Source organism: Fistularia commersonii, chromosome 29, assembly GCF_037954325.1.
Source record: "Fistularia commersonii isolate RoL2024-O1a breed Wild chromosome 29, RoL_Fcom_v1.0, whole genome shotgun sequence".
NCBI lineage: Eukaryota > Metazoa > Chordata > Actinopteri > Syngnathiformes > Fistulariidae > Fistularia > Fistularia commersonii.
In genome coordinates, this window is record NC_141312.1 from 1,554,478 (window position 1) to 1,566,161 (window position 11,684).

General features: G+C 49.1%; 1 protein-coding gene across 2 annotated transcripts in view; it reads right to left on the bottom strand.

Moving 5' to 3' along the window:
* Positions 1-9,856, bottom strand: part of LOC147216585 (voltage-gated potassium channel subunit beta-2) — a 33,469-nt gene extending 23,613 nt beyond the window's left edge. The window contains exon 1 of one of the 2 annotated variants that reach the window (XM_086177266.1): positions 9,247-9,856. In XM_086177266.1, the coding sequence (XP_086033392.1) occupies positions 9,247-9,542 (296 nt within the window). In that variant the 5' untranslated portion in view covers positions 9,543-9,856. Of the gene's footprint in view, positions 1-1,752; positions 3,232-9,246 lie in introns of those variants that run through there. The other variant, XM_086177265.1, reaches the window with a different exon arrangement.
* Between the last annotated feature and the right edge of the window lie 1,828 nt (positions 9,857-11,684).

The following is an 11,684-nucleotide window of genomic DNA, read 5'->3' on the forward strand; positions in this document are numbered from 1 at the left end:
ATCTAACATGTGCTGTTCCTCTGACAGACTCATTCCTGATCCTCTCCATCCTGGTCACTCCCAAAGAGAACCTCAACATCTTCATCTCTGCAACCTCTAGTTCTGCCTGCTGTCTTTCGGTCATTGGAACAGTTTCTAGTCCAAACATCATCGCTGGTCTCAGTACTGTCTTGTACACCTTTCCTTTTATTCTGGCTGATAGTCTTCTATCTCTTGGTACCCCTGACACTTTTCTCCACCCATTCCAACCTGCTTGGACCATCTCTTCACCTCTTCTCCACACTCTCCTACGCTCTGGACTGTTGACCCCAAGTATTCCACCGACGCTCCAGTAGATTCATCTTCTTCTCCTGCGGTTTGTTTTTGAACATTCACCGGTTTCCACCGACTGCGGGAACGTCGAACCAGAAGGTGGAGGAGACGAATTCCTGGAAGTTCTAGGAACTCTAGGAGTTCTAGGAGGCTCTGCTCTGTCGCCGCACAACTTTTAAGACAAACGAACCTTTTTAAACCCTCCAGGTAAAGTTGGCGTTCCCAGAGTGAAGCTGTTACCGGCTTTTTCCATTAATCTGAGCCGAAGAGCCGCTCGGGGCGGATTAAATCGCCATTTCCACATCCATCAGGGTTTCTAAGGACCCGGCGTGGTATTTTCACGACGCCCCGTGAACGTACGTGCACGCACGCGCACGCCGGGGTGCTAATGGACGCGTGGGCGGCCCGCGCATTATGTCACAGACTGGCGGCGACGCTTCACGCTCACCTTTCGTTCACCTCCCGGCTCCGCCGTATGGGGAGCGATAAATAAACACCAGGTACCGACGCGCTTCTTCTGCAAGTCATCCAGCAGAACTGCGACGCATTCCAGCGCCGGAACGTTCTGATCCCACACACACACACACACACACACACACACACACACACACACACACACGCGTGCGCTGCTCCCCGGGCCGGCAGAACTCATGCAGCAGTCCTTTTCTCTGGATCGGTGTTGAACAACAAGCCCGCTCTTTCATTTCTGGTCAGCTTTCTGGGATTTTTGTGCGAATATCTCACAAAAATCTTCGCTCTCAAATGCATCGGCGACGTTTAAAATTTTTTTTTTTTTTTTTTTTTTTTTTTTTGCCTTTTCCGCTCGCAACTCTGGAATTTATAGGATTTTTTTTTTCAATGGCGTTTCCTGTTTGGTCGGCCGTCGCGGTTTCTTTTGATTTTTCCAAATAAAAGCGTGCAGCTCGATGGCTCAATGTTAACGGGCAAAAATAAAATTGGGAAATAATAAAGGAAAGAAATAGAAATGCCAAAAAGTAAAAAAAATAATAAAATAAACGAATGCATGATAAAATAAATGAACAAATAATAGAACAAATCAATAAACAATAAAATAAATGAGTATATAATAAAATAAATGAGTAAATAATAAAATAAATCAATACATTCGTAAATAACACAATAAATGAATTAATAATAAAATAATAAATTCAATGAATAAATAATAGAATAAATGAGAGAATAATAAATGTATGAAATAAAATCCGAGACGAGTTAAAAAATATTTTAAATACATACTGTCAGCGTGACGCCCGGCCCTTATATCTGCGCGTGCGTTCCCTCATTTCCGCAGAAGCGTTTCGGCGTTCGGTGGACGTGCGCGCCAATCAACCTCCCGTGAGGTCACTTGAAGGTCAAAGGCCGCGGCGTCTCGGTCGCCGCCCCCGTCAGGCTCCGCCTCCGGCAGGTGCGCACACTCACCTGTACTTCATACTGGTGTGGCGCCCGATGGCCTCCTTCATGTGCGCATGGCCCTGGGGGGTCTGCCGGGCCCCGGGCCCCTCCCTGGTCTTGACCGATCCTTGGGACATGTAGTTGCCATTGCTCCCTTGTCCGCCGCCTCCTCCGCCGCCGCCTCCGCTGCTCCCGCCGCCGCCGCCGCCGCCGCCGCCTCCTCCGCCGCCGCCTCCTCCCCCGACGCCCCCGCTGCTCCCCCCCGGGGGCGGAGCGGTGCGGAGGCCGCACAGCCGGTCCTCACTGCGACTCTTGAGGTTGTGCTCGGTGCAGGCGAAAGACACCTGCATCCTGACCCCGGTTTCCGGCGGCTCTTATTTGGCGGGCTTTCACACACTCACACGCACGCTCACACACGCTAATGTCCGCAAATGGTCGCCCCGTCGTGCTGTTCGCGCGCTCAGACGGAGCGGGTCCGAGAGCCGGAGGGTTCGGGCCCGAGTCCAGCCTCTAACATGGCCCGCGGCGAGCGTCCGTCTGCTCCGTCGCCCGCACGCCGCTGCAGACCTGGCACGAGTCGCCGCCGCTCCTCACGGTCCGGAGATGCATGAGGGCCGCCCTTCCGGAAGCATCCGGAGGCCTGCAGGCTCTCGGCGGTCCTCAGACAGATATTGGGGGGCGGAGGTGGCTGTGGCGGCGGCGGAAGGGGGGGGTCGGCGGTGTTTCGGCCTTGACACACACACACACGCGCACACGCACGCACACGCACGCACAGGCTGGTGCAGCTGGGTGGTGGAGCTCTTCAGCTGAGGTCGCCGGTGTGCGTCTGGAGCCCGGGAGCCCGGGGTTGTGCCGCAGCGATGGCACAGCGGCGGCTGCAGGCATCCCTGCACCCCGCGTCGAAGGAAGGCATTTCTGTCTTGCTTGCGTGTGTGTGTGTGTGTGTGTGTGTGTGTGTTGTCGCAAGGTGGGTCAGCAGAAAAGCGGCTCAGTCCGATTTACATCTCCGAGTCGAGCCGGTGAATTCGCGGGTTGGAAACCCGCCGATGCGTCGTCAGCTTCGTGCAGCATCAATTTTGATGCAAGAGAAGGGAGGATGAGGAGGGCGAGGACGGAGAAGAAGAAGAAGAAGAAGAAGAAGAGGTGGAGGAGGAGATGGTGGAGGAGGAGGAGGAGACGAAAAATAAAAATAAAAAATAAAATAAATCAGCCCGCTTCCGTTACCTTCGACGCGGCTGCAACCGCGGACGCGCCGGCGGCTGGAGCTACCGTGCAGGTTCCGGCGGGAGCTCGCCGTGCACCGGCTCGCAAGAACGGACACACGCCGGCATTCCGGCTCCGGAGCTCGGCTGCAGGGAGGAGATCGATCCGCTAAGACACCGGCATCCTACACGGACTTTTAGTATTCTACCCCTTTTTTTTGGCGGCTCCAGAGATGTTCACGGCGCTCCCTCTCTCACTCTCTCTCTCTCACTCTCTCACTCTCTCACTCCTTCTCCCCACCTCTCTCTCTCTTTTTTTTTCTCTCTCTCTCTCTCTCTCTCTCTCCCGGGTGTGAGCTCTACATTTTTCATCACACGGGTGAACACATTTCATCACATCGCCACATCATGGAGTGGAGCTTATGCAATGTTGTGCTGCATGCATGCATGCATGCGTGTGTGTGTGTGTGTGTGTTGGGGTTGAACTCAGAGAATGCACCAATATCACAATTATCTTTTTTGTTGTTGTTGTTTTTGCACAAAAGGGGTTGTTTTATGCGCAGATATTCCTCCACCACACCCATTCATGCGCAAAATCAGTCCCTCTCCACGCAGCTGGAGCTCCGCTGGATGACATGGAGATGCATCATCATCATCATCATCATCATCATCATCATCATCGTCGTCGTCGTGGAGGAAAGAAATGACTTCTTGGTCGCGTCGCATCCAATCATGTCACATTAGGAGCCGAAGCGATGTGTCATTTGGCGGGCCGTTCCTCGCCGGGCCTGCGGTCTGGACCGCCGCGCAGGACCGGGAAAGGAAAATCCTGCACGACGGGCAGCTGCCAGCAGGAGGAGGAGAAGGTGGAGGAGGAGGAGGAGGCCGCTCGCAGCTGTCGGAGCTTTAGATTTAATGACTCCAACTCCTGGAGAGCATCGATGCAGACGGAAGGTTCTGGAGAAGACTCCGGGTCTCCGGACTGACGTCTCAAATGCGTTTCTGAAAGTCACCTCGGACCGCCGTTTCCCGATTCAGTCAGCCGGAGCGTGGACGCGTTTCTGATCTTTCACGTGACGAACATCGGGCCGTTCCGGAAGCACGTCGCTCGCCCGCGGCCACGGGCTTCTAAAAAAATAAAAATAAAAAACAAAAAACGCGGCGGAGTCGCTCTCGGAATAACAGATGACGCTCCTCGTCGTAAACGCCAACCTTCGACATCTTCGGAGACGTCAGGGAGAAAAAAAATCTTCAGTTTCTCATTCAGTGGAGAAAATTCTTCTATGTTTTATAATATATTCAGGTGGAGCGCTAGTTAGCGGCGCCGCTAATGCTAACAGCGAGAAGGTCGCTCCTGTGCGGATCTCCATGTCTTCGGTCACTTTGGGTTCCTCTGAGAAACATGCAGGGGTTTCGATCGCGAGGTGTCTTGAAATAAATAAGTCAAACCATAAACGGCATTTCCCACAATTCGTGTTCCGCGCAAAGTGACGGCGTCCCGCCATCAGATCGCGGTGGATCCACATCGCTGCCATTTTCAACACGTGGATTGAGATGTTTAGAAGATGGAAGGCTAAAACATGTTTGTGCTTCAGGGAGAAAAAGCGGTTTGTTTTCGGTGTTAAGAAGCAGCAAGAGTGCGATCTACATCCAAACACGAAGCTAAGTATGCTAACGTTAGCCTTCCGGAAAAACAACAAATAGTCCGAGAATGAAAAGCCAAACTCCGACGGCAGCAGAAAGTCCAAAAACAAAGCTAGCTTTTGCAGGCCGGTGAGCAGGTGTGTCCCGAACAGATACGGACTTCTAGAAATATCCGTTTATCGAGAAACACCGGACCAAGAGACGCGCGGCTACGCTTATTTAACATTACATTTATTTCCATTTATACTGTGACTGATCCATGTGGCCCTGTGAGTTCGACACCCCTGCAGTAGATGATCTACAGCAGTGTTTCCAAACCTTTTTTTTTAACCACGGCACATATTTTACATTAGAAAAATCACACCACTAAATAAATATGTCAAAAACATTTTTTAACGAATTAGATTGAAACCGCAGTCTCAATTTACTTAGCGTGAAATCTAATATATCTAATATCTGTAGATTCGTCAACTTGCAATGCAAATTTCCCACTGATGTGCAACTTTTCCAGAACACTTATTTCAACGTCTGAAGACGTGTCATCAATATGTCTGAAAATGGTATTATTTGAGAAAACTGGCTATTTCTTTATCAACGCCAGAGCCGAGCTTTTCTTCTCCAATGATTTTGTCGGCAGGTCGTATTAATGTTTTGCTGTTTGGATTTAGAGACGAGTTCAGCGACTTTCTAGCAGCTTTCACTGCTTTCTCACCCGTCTTGTTTGTTTTCAACAACGCTGCCCGTTTGTTTACGCAGATACAAGTACTTTTTATTTTAAAAATGTATCACGCAAAGCGTCACTAATCACTCTGATCCACAGATGCACAGGTTCATTCACTACCCGTCGCCATGGAATGGACACGCTGCCCACATAGACAGAGGAAGACACATTATTTGCGTTGGATAAATCGTTTTCGGACCAATCGGGTGAAAGTGGGCATTTTTCCACGGCACACCTGATGATCTCTCACGGCACGGTGGTTGGGAAACACTGATCTACGGCACATGTGGCAAACTCAAGGCCCGCGGGCCGAATGTGGCGCGCCGACTCATTGTATGCGGCCGCGTCTTAAAAGATCCGATTGTCTTGAAAATAAATATGTCAAACTATAAGCTGCATAATTCATGCCATGAGATCGCAGTGGATCCACATCAAGTGGAATCGGGAAATACGAACGATCCCTAAATGTCCAGGAAGATAAAAGTTGCTGCAGATGGATGGTTGTTTCAAGAAAGACGGGAATGTACAGTGTCTATCATAAGTATTCACCCCCTTGGATGTTTTACCCTTTTAGTGCTTTCATAAATCAATCACGGTCAATAAAATTTGGCTTTTTTAATACAAAATTTATTGGGAAAAACTCTTTAATGTCAAAGTGAAAACAGATTTCTACAAAGTAATGTCAATGAAATAAAAACATATAAAGAAATATAATTGTTTGCATATTTAATCACCCCCTTTCAGTCAGTATTTTGTAGATGCACCTTTGGATGCAATCACAGCAGTGAGTCTTTACATATTTTTATTTCATTGACATTACTTTGTAGAAATCTGTTTTCACTTTGACATTAAAGAGTTTTTTCCAATGAAGTTTTGTATTAAAAAAGCCAAATTTTATTGACCATGATTGATTTATGAAAGCACTAAAAGGGTAAAACATCCAAGGGAGTGAATACATATGATAGACACTGTATGTGTAACATTTTGGATTGAAATAAGCTATAAATTCAGATTTATTTTACATTACATCACATTACAGTCATTTAGCAGACGCTTTTATCCAAAGCGACTTACAAAAATTGCAATTCGATAACCGAAGATCAAAAGTACCAGTAGTAACATGAATTTAACGTTACTTTTATAGCGTTACCGTTCCAACCGTTAAACCGATGTGAAACTGAGTTAGCGGTTAGCGAGACAACGACCCAGTCAACCAATCAATGTATAATTTTACCAGCAGTTTGTGCAAATTTCCACTAATCCGAGTTAAATCAATATCCCGCTCTGCCTTATTTCTTTCTGTGCATATATTTAGCTTTAACATGCCTATTTATCTGAGTGTGTGTGTGTGTGTGTGCAGAGCCGCACCTTAAATTTCATTACACCGCACTTTGCAGTGGCAATTTCCTATTTCTATTCCTTCCTTAATCCGCGATGAAACCCCGAATAAGACCTTGCTGCTGGATGCTGCAGCCTCGCCGCCCCCCCCCCCCGTCAGCCGGCGTGCAGATCTGATTGGTGCAAATGACAGCGGCGAGCTCCGTACACGGCATTATATAAGGAGCGTGTCCTTGAAAGTAGATGTTTTATACAAAACCCCCCGTCAGCTGCAGGGGCCGACACAGCGCAGCTCCTCTGCGAGTTTTTCGATTTAAAACCGAACGGCGTGCGTTATCCGGACGGACGGGGGGTGGGGGGGGGCGCTCTTTCTTATCCCGGCCGCGGAAGTTGAATAAAAGCGCTTTCACGTGGAGATCTGGGATGTTCATCCTCGCTAAAACTTACGCGCAGGTAAATCCCGCGGCATCTTGTTTGTGTTTTTCTTCTCCTTCTTACGGCTTTGCCTGGTTTTTAAAGCAGGCGGCGTCCTCCCGGGGCTTTTAGTCAAATCGCCGTGATTTTAATCCATCAAAGTTTAGACTCCCATCTGTCTCGGCGCGTCCATTAAAAGGCGACATTCTGCGCCGAGCAATTTAAAATGTGTTTATTTAAACATCTGTCCGCCGGAACCCTCGCCGCTTCACGGGTTCGGCTTTCGCGGCCTTGGATTTTGTTTTTTTTCGGTAATTCTTTTCTCACGATTCATCGTTCTTTTTTTTTGGCAGAATTTGTTCCGGTGATGAAACAGCCAGATTCTAGCCTAAGAAGACAAAAACAGTAAAAAAATATTGTCGAATTAAACAAAAATTCATTATATAGAATAAATCAAAATTCGAGATCTCCTTTTGACGGCTTGGCGGATCCGAAACATGTGGCGCTTTTGTAACGTTGATGGACGGGTTTCTGGTTTAAAAACCACTTTCAACCAGAAAAAAAAGAAGCAACTGGCCGAAACCGTGTTTCTGAAGAAGGAGAAGCGAGCGCAGGCGTGCACGCAGGGAGGCTCGGAAAGGGTTAATATATCTGTAAATACCATCAACGCGGAAATTCGGAATCGCTTCCGGGTGTTGGTTCGTTCGATGTCTCACATCTGCAGCGAATCCGCCACCTACAGGACACTCGGGTGTGTGTGTGTGTGTGTTCGGACACACTGCAAATACAACGCAGAGAACATCGCCGCTCCGTCCACGATTGATCCGCCAACATCTCCACAAACCCCTCCAGAAGAACCGCGGGATCGGACGGATCATGAGCTGATCAAACAGCAGGCTAGCTTGGATTAGCTTGTTCGTTCTCTCTGAAGCGAGCGGCGCATTGCAACAAAAACTCGGAGTTGTGTGTAAAAACACACACACACACACGAGTATTCTCGTCCAAGCGGCGCAGGTTGTTCTAGCTTCTGCTCACCTGTGACTCTTGCCGTCACACCCACACCTCCTCGCTAGCTGACTGGAGATGTTGGCAGGAAGAAAAACACCTTCCTTCCGAGGTCGGTGTCGGCACTTCTGGTGCAACTTTGGTTCTCATCCAGAGAACATCCACCGCCGGCTGGACGCTTTCGCTCTGCAGTAATCTGCAACCCGCTCCGCCAGCAGGCAGATTAAGAACGGCAGGGGACCCGAGGTCCTCCTCTGTGGGACTCCGCGGGTCGTAAGTTAAATAATTCATAAGTGAAATAATGAGGGTTCTACTCAGGATGCTTTGTGATTTATTTTCGGCGTGAAGGGCGATTTAGAAACAAGGGTCGCCGGTTCAACTGCTAACCGCGTTTTTTGTTTTGTTTTTTTGTTCATCTCCCGAAGCGTCCCACGGATCGGTGTAGCTTCTCGCGATATTTAAAGAAAACTCCGTTTCTCTGATCGGAGAGGTTTGAGCCGAAACGGTTTCCCGTCGCTCACTTGAGCCGCCCCGAACCGCTAGCGCAGATTAGCTTAGCTTTATCCTGACGGTCGCTGATGTCGATAATGGACAGCAAATCCCGCAGACGGCCTCTCCGGACCTCTGCGTGACCGCCGGGGTTTCTCCGCCCCGTCAGCCTCGCTCGCCGTATCGTGACTGACAGCCGCAAAGTAATCAAAGCCGCCGCAAATATTACAAGTCCTCCGCCGGAGAGAAAAAAAACGCCGCCGCCGCCGCTTTCATCCCGAAATAGCTCGGCTGCAGACTTTAAACGGCGAGCGTCCCGGCGAGTCGAACAACAGCCTGTCAAAACACACGTCATTAACCCCGAACCTCTGCTCGGAGGCTGCCGACCCCGTCAAACTGTCTTTCGGAAGCGGAAAAACCAGACGGCGGCGGATGTTAAGGTGCCGAATCGGACGATTATGTCCGCGAGCGCGAGCCTCTGCAGTCCAGCCACATTTACCGGGCTTTGAAATCTCATCAAAAACATCATATTTCTTTCTAGGTCACCGTTGGGGAGGAAAAAATAAATGAATTTCCCTTGTTTTCGTTCCCCACGCGTGAATAATATCTCCACTCACGAGCTCGCCGCTTGCATTCATCCACAATAAATCACCCGGGAAGTACGGAGAAGGCCGATTTTTGCATTTTCGAAGACATTTTCCTTCTCACCTGTACGTCATGGAGGAGCGCTCGGAGTCGCAGTCGGCCAGGGAAAGACCGCATTCCCTGAGGTAGAGCTCCAGCCGCCGCCTCTCCACCAGCCTGTGCGCCGCCTCCAGGATCTGAGAGGCCAGCGCCTCCGACTCGGTCCTCTGCTCGGGGGTTTTGCCGCCCCGGGATCCGGATTTGGCCACGATGCTCCCGGAGGAGGACGAAGCTTTGGGCTTCTTGCTGATGCCATAGAGGTCTTCCACCGAGTACTTCCCCCCTTTGCCTCCTCCGCTGCCGCCGCGGCTGGCGAACATGCTGATCCGGACCGGAACGGCGTGACTGACGAGAACGTTCTCCTCAGCCGGGTTTTATCCTCGGCATCGACTTTAGAAACGGAACGAGGCGGCGCTACTTTCACGCAGATTTGCGGAGATTTGGAACATCCGGCCGCGGGACGTCAGGTTTCAAGCTCGCCGAACAAACACCGACTTGAAGCACCTTTAAAACATCAAAAAAAAAAAAAAGAAGTCCCGATCGGTCCTTTGAGTGTAAAACCGAAATAAAACAAAGCTACTCCTAATGTGTCAGCGGCGCCCGGATAACGACTCCCGCCGTGGCGAGGTGCGTCTTTGAGCGCAGAACGATAGCAAAAGCAATCAGCATCTCTTTATCTCCCAAAGGAGGGACGGCGAGGGATTTGTGTTGAAGCCCCACCGGCTTATATTTGCTCAGATTAAGAGTCCAGATGAAACGTCTCCACCCCTGCGGACGCCGTGTAATCTAAAGCGACGGGAGGTGTGTGTGTGTGTGTGCGGGGGTTAGCGCCGCTAGCTGACCTTTCGCTCGAAATGACCGTTCGGCGGAGGCTCCGGCCCCGGAATCGAACGTCTCCCCTTCGCCTCCAGGCGAACAAGAAATCGATGAAATTGAATAATATTGTGACTCGGGGGTCATGTGAACCCGACGGAGGGGATTATTCATCTCCGGAATGGCGCGCGGAAAGAAATGCGTCTTTTAATCCCTCCTGCGCACGGCTGAGTCCTGTCTTCCAGATCCATACAGGACGGGAAAAATCAATTCCTACGTGAACACGGCGGACGCTCCGATTTTCCGTTTCGCCCGAAAGGGCCTTCGGAGTTGAACGAATCTCCCCGAGACGCCGCCGTCTCTCCCTCCGCCATGATGGCTTTCGCTAGAAGGGATCATCTGGGATTAAGCTTCGCTAATCGCGCTCGCGATTCACCAAGTCCAGGTCAGTCTTGATCTCGCCGGACCTGAAACCCCCCCACTGAACGGGGACCGCCGGGATTATTATGATGCGCGGATGGAATAAACACCCGCGTCTTTGAGGTTGTGTAACCGTCCGATACGTGGGATATTAACCGAGGAGTTTGTTTTTAGTCGTCCGTTGCGTAACTGCGCCAACATCTCGCCGCGTGCGAAAGAAACGTCCGACTCGGATGGAAAATGTTTTCGCGCCAAGTGGCGTTTACTCGCCCCGCGAAAAACTCCAGGTTTGATCGGCGGGATCGTAAACGATGTCTGTGGAGGTTCTCATTCGTCCGGGTCACGGCGGATTCTTGCGGAAATCTTCTTGTCGCGGCGACCGGACTTGTATTTCTTCGCTTGAAGAAACGTCGTCACGCGAAGAAATTCAATTCCGGTTGAAGCGGCAAGAAGAATACACTTTTTTTTTTTTTTTTTTTTTTGATCAAATGTTTTAGCTGTGAAAGGAGAAAAAAAAAAAAACATTCTCATTTACTTTTTTAAATGAAACTCTTCTTTTTTAAAATGTTTAAATTTTAAGATGATTAGATGATTGAAGTTCATTTTATAAAAGCTAAAAAAAATAATAAAGATAAATGAATAAATAATAAAATAATAAAATAAATAAAAAAAAATAAAAAAATAAAATAAATAATAAAAGATAATTTTATAATTAGATTAGATAATAAGATTGTTTAAAAAAATATTATTATTTTTTTTTTTTAAATAAAAATACACTCATATTATTCGGAAGTGCATGTTTATTAATGATCTCATTCATGTCATGTAGAGACTCAAAAATGTGCCCATCTGTGGACGACTCCAGTGAAGCTCCTGCATGTGTTTGGACTGTGGGAGGAACCCTGAGGAACCCTGAGGAACCCTGAGGAACCCCACGCAGACACCAGGACGGCAGTCCTTAACCTGGGTTCCATCGAACCCCGGGGGTTCGGCGGAAGTGAAGACACAAACTCGTACTTTCGGTACGTCGTGTGATTTCTTTCTTGATATTCGTACTGATTATGCCGATCGTAAAAAAAGAAAGCGGTCGTACGAATACGTACAAAATGGATTCAGGCGTGTCGACGTACCCTGACGGGAGTCGGCGTCCAAACTGCATGATTTGCGATGCTAAGTTGAGCAATTCTAGTCGAACGCCGGTCAAACGAAGAGAAGGCTTCCGTTATCTG